We start from the raw sequence: 18,518 nt of genomic DNA on the forward strand, positions 1-18,518 counted from the left end.
AGAATGGCAGAGAAAATGAAATCAGGACAATTATCTTATCTTTGAGAATTCACTAGCAATTGACCACAGTGATTTCCAGGGGGACTGCATGGAGGTCGACCTGATAGAGTATATTGCTAGCAATGGATACTACTCTCACTATTACTAACAACCCCCTTCCCCTTCTAAGTATTAGGGTTGTTTCTATTCTTTTTACATACAAATTAAAGGCAGATAACATACAAAACAATTCTTGTGTATTTTTTTAATACCAATAACAACTTACAAATTTTACATAATATTCTAATGTAAAATAACAACACCCAACACCGTTTGTACTTTTGTACATTTATAACACCTATATCTAATGATAATGGTTTTAGTTCTAGGCATTTTGAATTATAATCAAGAACTAGGCTTACATTTGATTAACAAATTAGAACATTCCATTCGAATACTGTATAAAGTGTAGGTCTAAAAAATGCTCCGTCTTTTTTTGTTGCAGTATAAGTAATAATACTACTACAGTATAAGGAACAACTAGTTATCTAACTGCCATGTGATCCCGGCATAGAATAGGCCACCCCTTCCTTTCCCATGGGTGTCGTAAGAATCAACTAAGGGAGGGCGAGGGATGGGCAACAGCGTCCCTGTTAAACATCTTTGAATCCTGACTGACCAATCCACCTGCCAAGCTTGACAACTACTGGCAAAACCCCCCAAAGGGGAAGCTTATGTTCAGCAGTGGACAGTTAAAGGCTGATATGATGAGTTGTCCAACACCGGGGCGCAATTATCTAGACGTGTAAGTTGTACAACTGATAAGGAAATGTTCTCTAGACTGTGATACTTACTATTCCATACAATCTGTCCACAAACTGCGTCTTATCGAACTAAACTTAACTCTGGCAAAAATATAATTATTTGAAAAAAGAACGCATCGCATTCAACAAATACACACACATTTACGTGTGTACAAAGTTCATCTGTTTATACAGTAGTGCCGACTACGGATTACAGAATTTTTTGTCAGTGGTCGATCATAAATCATGAAATGAATGACAGTTTTTAAGCGTAATATCTTTAATTATTGTAAAAATGTTCGAGATATATTTTTACTTAGTCCCTACATTATTTCGAAAATCATTATTATAACACTTGAGTTTTTCGTAATCATTTTATGTACTAATTTCACAATGTGTTTAGATAAGGTGGGTAGATGGTGGCATGGGGGACACTCAAGAGAAGTGTCTTTATAGTAATTTTAAAGTTCATATTTGCATAAAATTAGAACATATTTAGCCATTTGTACATTCCGAAGAACCACAGAACGTATATAATAATTCTGTGTCATAAAGAAAGAAATGTAGAATTACTTAAAGATTTTATGAATGTTACAGTGTTACCATCACATAGATTGTCGTAATTGTTTTTATTTTTAATTTGTTGACTAAAAAACAACTTAATAAATAAAAAATCAACAAATATTTATTTATAGTAACGTCTCTAACCCCAGATCTATATATACTCAGAGACTCCACTGTGAGAAATTTCGTGGTATTCTGCCTGTCTATGTTTATTATTTATTTTTTTCATCTCTGCAATATTTTCACTGTAATTTAGTAATATTTTCTGATTTTCTTTTTTCAAATCAACTGACATATAATTTAATTACACAGGCCTAATAAGAAATCGCTTCTCGAAATCTTAGCTTGTAAAAACTGTCTCTTAGAACTAAATGCGTTTGTTATTTAAATGATTGGGTTTGATCTATATCTGTCGTATAGGAATCTTCTGTACGATCGCTTTCCTCTTAATGTCCTCTTATCTCTCGGTGGAGACATTCTACTTTGCGGTGGATGTTGCCAATCTGGACATCTGAAAAATAAAAAATATATTTGACTGGTAAAGAAAGCTATTGGTTAGTCCACCTTATGTACCATATTTTCTTTTGATTAATGAAATTATTTAAATAAATAAATAAATATTTTTATAAGTAATTATGTAGTACTGAAGTGTAACTTAGAATGATAAACAAGCTGACGGCCCACCTGATGGAAAGTGGTAACCGTCGCCTATAGACATGAGCAATACCATGGACATAACAGAGTATACTGTTTCGCTCATGATACCCCCCATGTGTTGCCATTCCAGAGGACTCAGGTGTTATTCCTCTGTACCCTGTAAATTCACGCCATATCCCACCCTTCAAATTGAAACACAGCCATGCAAACACAACTACTTACGGTTGAAACACGAATGGAACAGAGGTACCCAACCAACGACTTTTGTACAAAGTCTTCCTCTGGTTACCTAACGTTAATGTAAAATTGCATTACTAGAGACTTTACCCGTGCATTGTCAGTCATTTTAAAATCTTTAATCTGTCTCCAATCATAGTAACCAGTAATTTTACTGTCAATACATTCAAACTTTATAAATATTTGTTTACGTAAAACCTTAGTCCTCTGGAATGACAATGAATAAATGTTAACATAGGCATCGCAGTATACTCGTACTCGCTTTGACGTTCATGGTACTGTTTATAGTTAGCCATCAGCTTATTTACCATTTCAAATTACAAACCATTTATTTATTTATTTATTTATTCATCAGTACAAATATGTGTACATGGCGGACTTAATGCTAAAAGCATTCTCCCCCAGTCAACCATAGGGAAGTGTCAGAATAATCGAATGCGGTACTACTAATTATTGATATACATACATACTAAAATTACATATATAAACGAATAAATATATATAAATAACAAATATACTTACACATATATGATATATACTATATTATACACGAATACAAACCATTCGTTAAATAAATATATTAACAAAAATAAAAAAAAACAATAGTATTGAATTTTAATTTTCTTAAACCAGTACATTTTCCTTATGAGTGTTTACTGAAATAATAAAATGGGGGTTTTACGTGTTATTATAAAACCCAGTCGAGTATCTACTTAACTTGCATACAAAGGATACAAAATGTACATGCATTATAAACATAATCTCGAGGAAAAAAATCTTGTATTGAATGGCGGGCGCGCAATAAAACACGTTAAAATCAAAAGGAAACGCGTCATAAAATGAAACCGTAAAAGAAATAAGTACACGTTGAATATTTTTATTAGTTACTAGCTATATTCCGCGGCTTTGCTCGTGTCATTATAATTTTTCAACCGACTTCAAATAGGACGTGATTCTAAATTCGGTTACATTTTTTTATTTTTGTTACCTCATAGCTCCGTCAGTTGTGAACCGATGTGGAAAAATCTTTTTTATATGAAAGGATATAATTACAGATAGGTCCAATAGAAATTTCATCAAAATCGGTTTAGTAATTTAGTTTTTAAATCAAAATAACTGCTTTTACCACAATTGATGACGGTTTTTTGTTGATCACATTCTTAATTATTATGCAATCTGAAAAGGTAAACACAATGTCGGCACACCTGATGCAAATGATAACCGTTATCTGTAGATATCAACAATATAGTAAGAATCCTAAAATACGCTATGGCACTCATGGATTCCATTACTAAAGACTAAAGCGTTATACCTACGCACCCTGTAGTTTCACTACCATATCCACCCTTCTTTTTATTGTCGAAACATCGTAAAGAAAAACTCAGACTCAAACCGTCAAAGAAATTGCCCAATAATGGAACAAGTTATTCTTTAATTGATTATTTATATTTGGAACATTATTGTTAGATGCAACAAACGGTCATACATGCAAACAACTGAAAAAATTTTATCACTTCTTTAACAGTCAACTAATAAATATTTAAATTCACTTCATACTATGCTATTTTGTAAGCTTTAGTGTAGTTCATATATACACAATTGGTATATATAATATTTTATACGAGTACATTGCTTGGAGGCATCAGATAGTTTTTTATGCAACTTAGAATAACAAACAAGATGCCGGCCCACCTAATGGAAACTGGTAACCGTCGCCTATAGACATGAGCAGTACCGTGGATATAACAGAGTATACTGTTTCGCCCACGATCTCTCCCATGTGTTGCCATCCCTGAGGACTCAGGTGTTATTCCTCCTTGCCCTGTAAATTTACTGTCATATCCTTCAAACCGAAACACAGCCATGCAAATACAACTGCCTCACGGTAGAATTAGAATGGGACAGAGATGCCCAAGCAAACAACTTTTGTACAAAGGTATTCTATATATTACATAGAGTACTTGAATTATACAGATTATCAATCGCAATATCAATAACATATACAAATATCACAAAAGGGATAGTAAACGCTTTTCTGCGGTCATAATACCAATCGCATATACCAATAGCATAAAAGGAATATTTAACAGTTTTCTGTAAAACCACTTACTTCTCGATATCAGGTAAGGTATGTCCCTTACATCTGGCTTCCCACTTGGACCAGTACTTGAAGCCTTCTTGCTCAAATACTTTTAACGCGCATTCACCATCATCTTTTATGTCTTCATCTAAAAGAGCTGAAAAAAGTATTTTTTATTAATTTCATCACAAATTACATTCATGAGAACGAGCTTGTTGCCAACCCTTACTATTTGGGAGGAAGAGACTGTTAGTAATGAGGTCTTAGCAATATCCTAGACCCTGTCAGGTCGAACTCCACATGGTTTCCCTGGAAACCATCATGGTTAATTCTTATGGAGTTCATCACCATGGGCTAACTGATCTGCTTTCAAACTCGCCTATCATCTATCACTGGTGCCCCGTCAGCATATACCGATAGCGTAGACCGGGTTACCATTCCATTATCATCCATAAAAAAACCCTTTCTAGTTGCCAGTTGTTGAACAAATCAGTGTATCTTTCTTCTTCAAGTGCAATACTTTTTTTTTTCAATATGATGAAAAAGTAATGTATAGTCAGTTACGGTCGGTGAATGATAGTTTATCGTTATCATTAACTGTGTACTGGTAAACATGGCCTCCCCTTTGGGAGACCATGTTCATCAGTGGAGGAGAGAATTGTTAACAAAAGAGACTGCATTACTAGCGGTATACTCTGTTAAGTCGACCTCTATGTGGTCCCCCTTGGAAACCGAGGGAGGAAGGTGGTTAGTAATGGGAACTCCAGTCCCCACTGCTAACAATATACCTTACTAGAGCATACAGTTCCATCAAAATATATACTTTCATATTGGTGTCATGAAAATTTTATCAAAATCGATTCAATAGTTTAATTTTTAAATCAACATATAATAAATTAACTAGTTTTGTTACAATTAAAAAACACTGACGTTATTGTTGTGAAACAAATATGAAGGAAACACATGAGAGATCCTAATAAGAACGACAAAAGACAAAACAATATTTTTTCCAAAAATTTGTCCATTTATACAGTTGTGTTCCTGAAGGTCTAACTAAAAAAGTAATGTATATTTTATCTTGAAGTAATCTATTTTATTAGTTTTCCTACATCTGAAATAGCACGCATACGAATAATAATAAAATTCTATTTATAAAATAAAAATTAATTATATTGAAAGGTCGACTTCATTTAAAACTTTAATATTGTTACTTTATTACTATAAATATTAATAAAATTGTTTTGTTTACGTAAATGTTTGTAACTTTTTGTAAAAATAATAATTCCATTTTCGTTTTATATTACAATAAAAATTACATTTTTATACCTAACTTATTATTTTTATTTTTATTGTTGTTTATCATTAAGAGAATTCTAATTTAAAGCTTATGTTGGTTTATAAAGAATCCTATAACAGAAAAAATGACATTTCCTTGTTTTTTTGTCAATATGAATTTTTTTAGTACATATATTATAACTATCTATGGTACACTCGTATTACGCGGCATTGCCCACATGAAGTAAAAAATAATAATAATCTAACTCTAATTTAATGATTTTTTCAAATCCATTCAGACATTGCAGCACAGTTGTGGTCACGGGTTCAACCCGGCACAATGTAAATATTTATATTCATTAGTATATCTATTTGTATTAATCGGGGTATTTTCAATGCATAATATTATAAAAAATAAATGAAAACCAATGGCACTCCGTGATTGACGACAGAAGTGAAAACTTGAACAGTTACGTGTGTGTGTTTTTAAATCGTCAGAGATGTCGATTAAACAAATTTTCACTTCAAAAAATATTCAAATATGTCTATTAGTTATCTAACACCCCATCAGGTACAAACCCCTTTTAATTTGGGCCTTGATGACGCTGCGTAATATATGTATAAAAAGACAAAAAAAAAACATGGAAAAACTAAACTAAGAACTAGTTGTGAAACATTCCAAAAACAATTAAGAAATTAAATTTAAGAGTAACCTTTTTTTAAAAAAAAAACCTTTTTCTTAAATATTTCTTTCATTAAAATATAATTACACTTAAAAATAACATATTATTGTATATAAATAGAATGAACTATTGCTATTTAAAAAAAACCCTAATAACAAAATAGACACGTAATCCTACCGTAAAGGGCATTGACAACAAAACAATATGAATGAAAAAGTTTAAGGAAAATGGTGCTAAATCAATCGGACGTAACTGGAGCCGAATTCATCAACATCATATATTAACATACAATACACGCTCGGCAACTACGCAGCGTTTCGCCCTTGAACTATGACACTCGGTTACCGTCAATTAAAATAGGTACACACTAGTTTATAAGTAATAGCCCCCTAAACAATCATCTATTTAAAAAAACAGGCCTTCGTTATAAAAAAAAGTTTATATGAAAACTATGCAACTACTTCAAAAGTAATCGTAATTTGAAAATGTTGTTCTATAAAGTAACGGTTAAACAAGTATTTTATGACATCTCTCGTTATCGATATTTTAAATAGAGATATAATAGTTCTTACCACAAAAAAAAAATAAAACACTACCTATCTAAACAGCGTTTAACGAAACGTATATATATATATATATATATATATATATATATATATATATATATATATATATATATATATATATATATATATATATATATATATATATATATGGTGCTGCTTATGGGGACTGGTCTACTCATAATTGCTTGTTTATTTCACATTGAATAATACAATATATATATATATATATATATATATATATATATATATATATATATATATATATATATATATATATATATATATAATGCTAATTATAGTCACAGTACCCATACAAATGTATAATTATCATGTACGCAAATAAATTGAAAATAGTAACTGGAGTTTCTTGCGAGTTCAGTAGATAACAACATTCCGAACCTAATAGTAGAATCATAAAAAAATACGATTTAAAAGAGCTTGTAAACAAGCCATTTGAATAAAGATTTTTTATAATAATAATAGAAGATTGTTTCTAATAATATAATAATATTCTTTTGTATTTTTTGTGGCAAAATTTATAATATAATATAATAAAATTAATAACTTTGAGTACTTTTTGTTTTTAAAACAGACTTTCTTTGGTTTAAACAAAAACAAACAAATCCGGTGTTGTAGTAAAATGTCAAAATATGTATTGAAACCTATCTATCGAACTTAACTTTTTTATAGTAAATCCGAATATGTATGTTATTTATAACTATTTGAATAAATATTCATTAATTGTATTGCCTTGATATTTCTAGATAGTTGCATAAATTCATTTCCTTGTTCGCCAATAGTGGGTCAATACCTAAAAGTTATAAATAAATAAATATTACAATAAAATACATTTAACAAAATATCTGTCTTCTTGTAAAATTTGTTACAAAGTCGAAAAGAACTTTATACACGTTATAGTGTGAAACAAGCCAACGATACCTAATGAAAAGTGGTAACCGACATTTATAGATATGAACAATACCATTGACATCATAGTGTGACGCCCATGATACTTATATATTCCCGTCCCTGGGAATTAAGGAAAAATAGACTGACATAATGTTAAAACAGTTCAGCACTAATGAACACATTAATATAAAAACCATCGCTTTTATATTCATTTATTGTTGTTGTTTGCCTGTCAATGTGTTTGGCGAGTAGAGAATGTTACTCGCATGTGTTCGACAGTGAGAGCTACGATACGATCAATCAATATGATCTTTCAAATCTGACAACAAAAACTTAATTGATAATAAATCAATATATACGAAATGAAATTAAAATCGCTATGAACTTTTTAAGAAGAAATTCTACCAAAATGGGCAAATGAGCAATGGACAAATGAAGTGGCAGTGGGCTGGCCTAATATGAACTGCACCATGGACAGCAAAGGGAGTATACTGTAACGCCCATGATATCCCCTCATGCGTTGCCATCCCTGAGGACTAAGGTTTAATATCTCCGTATACTATAATATATCTCACCCTTCAAACGCAAACACTGCTACAGAAACATAGCTACTTCATGGCACAAACTCGAGTAGGACAGAGATACCCAAGCAGACGACTTTAGTACAAAGTCTCTCTCTAGTAGTGTAATTAAATTTTGTTCTACAAAAAATCGACTTCAATTGTGGCAAAACCAAATTGTTCTGAACCGATTTTGATAAAATTTCTAAATACAGATTGGTAAGTAAATCCTTTCAGTTAAAAAAATATCTAAATTGGTTTACTACTGACAGAATTATGAGATAGCAAACATAAAAAAGTACCATTCTTTATGGCAGTCTATGGAGAAGACTTATGTCTATCTGTGGACGGATAATGGCTGAAATGATGATGATGAAACATAAAAAAAATACAACCGAAGTGAAAATCTCCTTTTTTTGAAGTTGGTTTATAAACATAAAGTACAAACCAAAATCCGTAGTTTAATCCGTATACACGGATTTGAATGTTTAAAGAGGTGTAGGCAGATTATCGTGGGCGCACTCACCTTCGCACGATATGTCGCATTTGCCACCTTTCCGACCTTCCTTGCACCACTCACTTCCTATCTGAAATAAACAGAACATTTAAACAATTAATATATGTACTTAACACACACAAATATAAACTAATATTAAAAACCGGATTCATTTTATTTTTGTTAATAAATAACCGATTATAAAATTATTTAGCCTACAGAAAGCTGTATTTTTTTATGGGTGATAATGGAATAATAACTCCACTTGCGGTAACAGTATACGTTGGCGGATACCAGTGAGGGATGATGATAGGTGAGGATGAAACAGGTCAATTGGCCCATAATTAAAAATATTTAAAGAATTAATCAAGATGGTTTCGAGGAGGAACCGCGTGGTAGCGACCAAATAGGATTGTTATTATTAGTAATGGGTCTAACAGGGTTCTTAGATCCCATTACTAATAACATTATAAGCAATGCGGACTTTTTTTTAATGGGTGATAATTAGAATTCATCTATTTGGAATAAAATGGAATAGTAATCCCACCTGCACAATGTATAATTGATACAAGTTGGCTAGGTACCAGTGAGAGATGATAGGATATATAATAGGTGGGAATGAAATAGGTCAGTTAACCCATAGTAATAAGTTCATAAAGAATTAACCAACATGATTTCCAGGGGGAACCACGTGGTGGTCGACCTGATAGGATATATGGCTAGCAATAATGAAACTCATTGATTTTTTTATATGTAATATCTAAAAATGGATAATGTGGATACCGATCCGATATCTATATACTGGGTTCCTCTGGACATCCCTTTTTTCCCATCATCGATCTCCAAAAAAAATCGATATATACAAAAAATATTGGAGCTGTATTGATATTACGCATACCTAGCAAAAACACAATAGCACGCAAACACGCATAGTGTAAGGAAAATAATTCTTTGGACCGTGATAATAGTATGAGTAAAGTCATTAACCTCTTGACTACTTGCATAATTGAATGCGATACACGACCTTGATGGGCCAACAGTAATCACACTGCCTCACCTTCCGATAATTATGGATTTGAAACATTATTGTCATTATTTACAATATTAGTAAAATTGTTCTACAGTGTATATCAACAGAATTTATATATGTATGTATAAATTAAGTTAATAATAGATTGAAACATTCAATCAATTTTACTGAACTAGTTGTTATCTTGCAGAAGTATATGTCACTATAATTTTAATCGATTAGATTAAAATTTTGTTTAATTCTGCTACCATTAGTATGTGTCTGATTGTCAACATTCGAAAATTGAATGGTTGTATGATTGAAGATAGTGATAATGATAGTCTCGCACATACTAATGGTAGAAATTAAAATAGGTAGGAATTAAACAAAATATTTCCATTCAAATATTTCATGAATAGCTCTCGGGATAGAATAAGCCACCCCTTTCTTTCACGTGGGTGTCGTGTCGTAAGGGGCGACTAAAGAAGAGCGAGGGATAGGCAGCAGCATCCTTCTTAAAACATCATCAAAAGTAAAAGTGCGGTTGCCAACTCGCCTGCCAAGAGTGGCAACTACTGCCAAAACTTCCCTCCTGTGGAAGTTCAGCAGTGGACAGTCAACGGCTAATATGATGATGATAATAAAACTCGTGATAGTTTATATGAGTCGATTAAGTATAGTCTGTTTCAACAGAGGGGTTTTGTCAATAGCTGCCACACTTGGCAAGCGGATTGGCAACCGCAGTTAAGCTTTAGAAATGTTTTAAGAGGGACGCTGCTGCCCATCCCTCGCTCTCCCTTAATGGCCTCTTACGACACCTACGGGGAAGTAAGGGATGGCCTATTCTATGCTAAGACCACGCGGCCTCCACGAGTTTTATCATATGAAAACCATAATCAAAAACGTCATATGAAAAACGTATATTTATTTACCTGAAAAAGTCCATAATATTTTCTTCTCGGTGATTTAACAACAAATGCTGATGTGTTTCTGTCACTCTGCTGCTCGATTAGACACACCCCTGTAATAAACGTAATGATATCTTCAATTTAACGCTTATGATGTGATATGACTCTCACAAATATTCGTCATTTTAATAAATACGACAAAAAATACCTAAATACAATTTGTACAACAAACTGTGTTCAGAGAAATTGTTCAGTATGATGCCCACGGCCACCTTTTATCATCGTACAGCTCGCCATCAACAAAGAGTTCACCGCCATATCTTTGAGCCTAGATAGTTACGTATAATTGGTTTCAGAGATATTTCCTCCCAGGAATGCTCAGATTATGGAAATAGCTCCCTGTCGAGGATTTTACAAAAGACTACAGAATGGAGTTCTTCAAAAAAGGGATAAAGAGGTTTCTTCAAGGTTGGCAACGCGCGCGTTATTGCAGGCGTTCATAGGCTACGGTAATCGCTTACCATCAGGTAGGCCGTATACTTGTTTGCCAACTCAGTTGTATAAAAAAAAATTGTTTTTAACATGACAGAATTAAAATACTCTGCCCTACGTCGCACTATCTTGATTTATTTTTTATGTTATTTTTTTACATATTTAAATGATATAGATACCTACTTTTAAGACCTATATATACTTAGGTAACATAGATTAGATAACTTTATAAATAACAATTTAATACTAAGAGTGTGCGCGGTATGAACATTTTACTTTATCCGTTTCTTTTTGGCTTCAATGTCTACTTTGCCAGCGCATAGTCTGTACTTAAAATTCAGTTATATATTTCCCATCTATTACAGAACCCAAGATAGGATACACCTTCGTTTAAAACAAAATTAATTCATTCAAAATCTCGTTGAATCGAGCTGACGGGAGATTCTTTTTTTCTATTTGCTGTACTTATTGGAAAATTATCAAATACAGGACAAGTGATTAAAGAAAATATTTTAATGCATCAAAGTTTGACGTTAAAAACATTTTAATATTAAAATCTGATTTATATTTATTCTTTCATTCTACATAGGTATGTAGGTACTCAGATAAGTACCAAATTAGGACCAAAACTTTGACGCAACTTGTTGCCTAGAATCGTCTCAATAAATGGGATATCGTTAGACGTGACTTAATTGCGAGTGTTATGGGCTACATGATACAATAATACAAACAAAAACAGCGGCCATTAAAGTGATATATTCTTTCGTAAATTATTTGACTTTGGTATTTGTTTTACATGTCTTTTAGTGACATCAAAATATTAAAGAGCTCAAGTAAAAGTAACGAATCAGTTGTTTTTCATTTTAGAATTAGTTCCAGTCCTGATTCGTCTACTTTTTTAATCTTAATCAGTATCTTCAATTATTTTGTTTTATATGCCATACAGAAAAAAATATAATATAAAAATATAAAAGTTTATATTTATGTCAACTGTACTAGTCTTAATCTCATATTAATTTGGGGCAATTGAAGGTACTATTTTTTACGGAGCAAAATCCTATTTATTGAGAAGTTCTAAATTTAAATTTTCAAAACCTATTATAACGTATCACATCGTGCATTGATTGATCGTGGTATTTTTATTCGCTTTATTTATTTTAAAATTTAAAATAAGAACAATTTTAAATAACAACAAAGTTGCTAGTCAATTAATGTTGTCACGAATGATACCACTTTTTTGTAAAACAAAATGTACTTGTTTAAATTAATAACAGAAGTAATCTACCTATTAGGTTGTTGAGTATATATGTTGCTAAAAAATAACCTTGAATGAGACTTAAACCCATACCTCACGACTGCCAATAAAATGATATACTTATTATTGTATCACTGTGAATTAAAGAGCGTTTATTGCACAAAAAATTTATCAGGTGATTTATATCATACTATATAATCTTGTATATATATATATATATATATATATATATATATATATATATATATATATATATATACATATATATATGTATGTATGTATATATATATATATACATATATATATGTTAATGTAATAAATGTATATATATATATACTTATATATATATATATATATATATACACATATGTATGTATGTATGTATATATGTCACTTGATTTTTACCTACTACTATTATTGATTACAAAATTTTCACTATTCTGGTTTTGTCACAATTAAAATCGGTTTTTATGAGGCCTAATCTTTGATAAAGTGTTAAAATAATAAATATCTATTTAACTTATACTATTTACTTAGATTATATAGATAGTCTCCATACAAACGCTTCAGCTAATTTGACAATTAGCTGACAAAAAATTTAACCTGTTTTTGAGACTCGACGCTCTATCTATATAACCTAAACTATCTATCTATGTATGTAAAAGGATTCAGAAAGTCCTCTTTTTTGAAGTGGCTTCAAAATATTCTTATAGCCCTAATCCAATCCTTACTAATATTATAAATGTGAAAGTTGATTTGTTTATTTGTTTACAGCAACAGCTTAATCCATGACTGTTAAACTTGGTATACATATAGATACTATATAGAATAGAAAAAGATACATGCTACTTTTATCCCAGTCAATAAACATATCCCGACTACACGAATGAAGTCGCGGGTGAAAGATAGTATAACATATTTTTCTGTACTACACAAAGGTACGTTATCTTAATATCAACTAAAGTTATCAACTAAATCAAACGGAACTGCGTCAACGAAATAACTTCGTGTCACTTGTATTGTGTAAATATGCCTAAATTAAAATAAACACATACGTTTATTCACAAATAGCAATGTTTCAACATTGAAGTGAAAAACATTTTATATAATACTATAAATTTATAAGTACTAAGTAGTTATGCTGGGGGAAGGGATTGTTAGTAACGCGGACTACCAGTTCCATTGCTAGCACTATACCCTGTCAGGTCGACCTCCCCGGGGTCCCCCTGGAAACCATTGTGCTGAATCCCACCTGCTAATTCACCTGCCTTTTCATTCTCGCCTATCATCCCTCACTGTCGTACTAGTGTGTACCGTTAGCGCAGACGGGGTACCATCTTTTGAGACCATATCGGCTGAACATAATTAAATTGTGTTCCAGAAATAAAAAAAATCGACTTCAGTTGTGACATTACAAATTTATTTTGATTTAAAAATGAAACTATTGAATCGATTTTGATAAAATTTCTATAGGATCAATCTGTATATGCATGTAAGTGCAATGTATATGCAAGTATATGCATTAAAATAAAAAAGTATTTTCTATTTTTCGGTTTACAACTGATAGAGTTATGAGGTAACAAACATATTCATAGGCGACGGTTACCACCCTCCATCAGGTAGGTCATCAGCTTGTTTGCCATTCAACAAGTTACATTTAAAAATAAAAGAAAAGTATTACCAAATTGAGACCCTCCTTCTTTTGACATCGTTTACAAATATCATGCATTATCATGAACTTTGGTATACACTTATTATGTAAAATGAAGAATAACATAGGTAAATTTAATCAACATAACCCGGTCACACAGACAAAGTCACGGTCATCAAAATTTAATAAATAAAAATTAAAAATTTCTTTTCTTGAGGCACACAAGCAAAACCGCGAGTTACAACTAATGAAATATAAGTAAGTATACCTAGATATGTAAACGACAAAAAATACATTATTTTTTGTTATAATTAAAATTGACCTATCTTATCGAACCCGGAACACAAAAGTAACAGCAATCGATTACATAACTAGGTGTATTTACAACGACTTGCGCATGCGCATTAAATTAACGATTTTGCACATATAACTAACTAGCCTATGTTACTGGCTGATAATGTGTCTATGCTTTCTATAAGTGAAAGAATTTTTGAAACCCTTTACGTGCTAGTATATTTTAAGCTTATCTGTTGCAAGGGTAGCTGATTTAGCTAGACTTAAGGTCTACTATTTACTGACGAAACCCTGTACGAACTACCAATTACATACTTCTTGAAATCTCAAATGAAATAACATAGTTCAGTGCAGTTGTTAAGAGGAAAAACATAAAACTTAACTTTCTTGTTAGTAACTACTTATTAATATTAGTGTGAGCATTGCGTCTGAGCATCTTTCGCTAGATTAGCAAAATATTATATTTTTTGGCTTGCCACGATCGACTGGACTAATAGTCGCGATTGAATGTTTGGCCGCGCCTGATATATTACAATACAAAAAAACATGAAATCTTTCTTCTTTATAATATTAGTTTAGATAGATCATTTAACATTTCAATAACTTATTACTTACTAAAATTAAGTTAAAAATGGTGATATGTTGGACGTTTCAATTTATTATTTCACCTTGTTTGTGTATGTATACACCTGTATCTTTGTAGAAATATGAATGTATAATTACGAAAGATAAAAATTATAAGATATTGATAATATTGCCATTATTCATAAGTAATTTTATTTAATTTGCATCAAAAATATATTTCGACAAATCTTTTTCAATATATACTCGTAATTTAAATAATACGTAAATTATTTTTCCATAAAGAGAGTTTAGCCAGTAATTGCGACTTTTGGCAGGTGGATTGGCAACCGCTGTTAAGCTTTGGTGATATTTTAAAAGGGACCCTGCTGCCCATCCTACGACAATTAAATTCCCTTAGTCGCCTCTTACGACACCCACGGAAAAGGAAAGGGTGGCCCATTCTATGACAGGACCGCAAGGCGTAGTTTTTAAGAAGTATCTGCAGCAAGTACCTACTTAGGTATATTATTTTTAATAAAATTCGACCTTAGACATTTGTCTGATATGAATGAGAACTTGTATTACCTGTTTACTTCTCAATAATTGACTGATAATTATATTCTATTTGTTTGTTTGTTTTGTTAAATTTTGACACTGGTGAGAAATGATAACAACTAATACTGAACACTTGTAACACGGTGTAGTACGGTATACGCGGGGGGAGAAGGATTGTTAATAATGGGGACGCTAATCCCCATTGTTAGCAATATACCCTATCAGGTCAACCTCGACGTGGTTTCTCCTGGAAACCATCGAGATTAATTATCGTCAAATTTGTCGTGACTGACTTAATTTCATCCTCACCTATCATCTCTCACTGGTGTCCGGCCAGTATACACTGATAGCGCAGACAGGGCTACCATTCCACTATCATCCATAAAAAAAAATAATGTATACGCAGGAATATGACAATTAAAAAAAAATGTAGACACGTTTATGTATGAGTTATTTATGACTTACGAAAACAACTGACATTTATTGTATCTTCTAGAAAGGTACATGAGAATAGTGGAATGAAAAAATATTTTTATTATTCATTTTTCGGCAGTAAGTCTGACCTTTTTAATGCTTACATAAAGTCAACATGAAATTATATATTCATTGCTTGTGCATAACTAATTATGATTTGTCTCATACAATTATTCATAACTACCCATAACCCATCCACATTACATTATAACATGAGTTGGAAGTTCCCAACACATTTATTATAGGAAAAACCGTTCATAAAGTGCGCGTAGACAATCAGCCTAATCCACAACAATAGGTTATCGAAACAATAAATTATGCACACTCACAATTGCTAAGAAACGTCCTTGGGTAATTATTTTTCAGCAGTTCACGGGTCAGTTGACACCTAGTAAATACTTTGCTACGTACAAGCGCGCACGACAGCGCCAAAATTAAAACGTAACACGCAAGACGTCCGTTAGCCATGACGTATCAACACTGACTGACAATAATCGGCTTTCGTGTTTTTAAATTACAATGCCCGTGCGCATCTCATGACATTTAATTAGGTATCGGATTTCTGGAAATCCACTAATTGTACAATCAGTTTCGTTTAAATAATTAATATTTTATTTTTATCAATATTTAAGCTGTTAAAGCAAATTTAAACAAGTAGATATCCAAAACGCTCTAAATTGAGGTACATTGAAAAAGCGTTTATACCTGAATCTAGCAACGTCTATGTTATTTGTCATTTATCAATACTTCTAAATTTAATGAAAAAGTGAAATGAAATGAAATCTTATTGCATGTAATTTATAATAAAAATTTTGATGATAACAAAGTATTTGGGAATTCAAAAGTAATAGTTGCAAAATTATTAACGGTAGATTTATATACGAATTGTTCCATTTAACCTTTTTGTTTATAATTATTAAAAAATGTTCAATTTTAATATTTCAAAGGGAGGAACTTCTCTTTTAATGCGGAGAGACTCATGCTCAATAGTTACGTTAATATTTTTTCATGTATGGGTTTTTTTATTATTTACTTATTACCTATAATATTAAATAATATCTTTTATTATTTATAATAGTTCTCTCTCTCTCTCTCTCTCTCTCTCTCTCTCTCTCTCTCTCTCTACAGCTCCTCTTTTTTTCTTTCTAGCTCGTCTAATGAACGTGTAAGAAAAAGTGCACAAACAACTCTAATCTTTGAAACTCAGTTCTTCATGTCTACTCCAAAAAGTACCTTACATGAAGACAAATATATCTTTGAAATAAAATAATTTCTTTTCTAACCTTAGCAAACCAATACAATTAATAATACTCAGAGAGGGGCAGATCTGATTATTAGTAATGAGGGTATAAGACCTCATTTCCACCAATGTACCCTGTCAGATCGACCTGAAAGCCATCGTAATTAGTTTCTAGTGAATTCGCCATGATGAGCCAACTGGCCTGATGTCATCTTCATTTCATCCTTCACTAGTACTATGCCATTGTATACTATTACTATTACAATAAACGGGTGCATTATCCTAAATGTGTTCATTAAAAAAAAATTCAAATCGCCACGGGAAGAGGAGATTATATCTTACCATATCAACCTCCACGCAGTCTCCTCTGAAAACCATATTTTCACTCCGACGTACCAACTAATTTTAATTGATTTTTCAACCAATGTCAAAAAGAAAGAGGTTCTCAGTATTTAGGTTTTTTTTTTATGTTTGTTACCTCATAACTCCATCAGTTCTAAATAAATTTGGAAAATGCTTTTTTATCTGAAAGATTACAAATTACAAACTAGTCTCATAGAATATTTACCAAAATCGGTTAAGTAGTTTATCAAATTTGTTGTATTTCTTGTTTAAATTACAACTTTCCATGACAGTGTCATTGATTGTTGTAATGTCTAATTTTAATAATACAAAATAATTCGATTTAAATTTGTTAAATTGATGATTAGTATTTTATTTAATAATTTTGGCAAAGGGCTTTAAAATATTTATATGCCCATTAACGGCGGAACATAACAATCTGTTTTTATTTTATTAATAAAATATCTAAGTGTATACAAATAAATGTTTGATTTATGTTTCATTTTAGACCATAATAACTGTTAGAAAGTGCTAACTGTCACACGGAACAACATAAAACACACTGTGATATTTCCTGTATCTTTCATACATTGTCATTCCTAAACCCTATCTTATATCATTACCTTATCTTTTATTCGCGTATTTTATTTATGGGTTCAGCAAAGCCGTCGCACGTCGACCTTAGGAATCTTCTGTTTTGTTGCTTCCCCTTGCCTTCATCGAATTTCTGAATATTAAGTTGTTAAGCCGTGTTGCCGTGTGTGCTCTGGCATTGAATGGGCCATCCCTTCCCTTCCTGTAGATGTCATAAGAGGCGACTAAGGGAAGCCGAGGGATGAGCAGTAGCGTCCCTCTTATAATATCTCTAACAGTCTATCTGCGGTTGCCAACCCACCTGCCAAGCGTGGCAACTACTGGCAAAATT

General features: G+C 31.7%; 1 protein-coding gene across 1 annotated transcript in view; it reads right to left on the bottom strand.

The window, feature by feature from the left end:
- Positions 1–216: 216 nt before the first annotated feature.
- LOC113509430 (uncharacterized) overlaps positions 217–18,518 on the bottom strand; it is a 142,581-nt gene continuing 124,279 nt past the window's right edge. Inside the window, exons 13-17 of the mRNA XM_026892773.3 lie at positions 16,341–16,414; positions 10,751–10,839; positions 8,840–8,900; positions 4,351–4,477; positions 217–1,857 (exon numbers count right to left, since the gene is read on the bottom strand). Coding sequence (XP_026748574.1) covers positions 1,731–1,857; positions 4,351–4,477; positions 8,840–8,900; positions 10,751–10,839; positions 16,341–16,414 — 478 coding nt within the window. The 3' untranslated portion in view covers positions 217–1,730. The remainder of the gene's footprint in view (positions 1,858–4,350; positions 4,478–8,839; positions 8,901–10,750; positions 10,840–16,340; positions 16,415–18,518) is intronic.

The sequence above is a fragment of the Galleria mellonella genome, unplaced genomic scaffold (genome assembly GCF_026898425.1).
Source record: "Galleria mellonella isolate WM207_F2 unplaced genomic scaffold, CSIRO_AGI_GalMel_v1 utg264, whole genome shotgun sequence".
Lineage (NCBI taxonomy): Eukaryota > Metazoa > Arthropoda > Insecta > Lepidoptera > Pyralidae > Galleria > Galleria mellonella.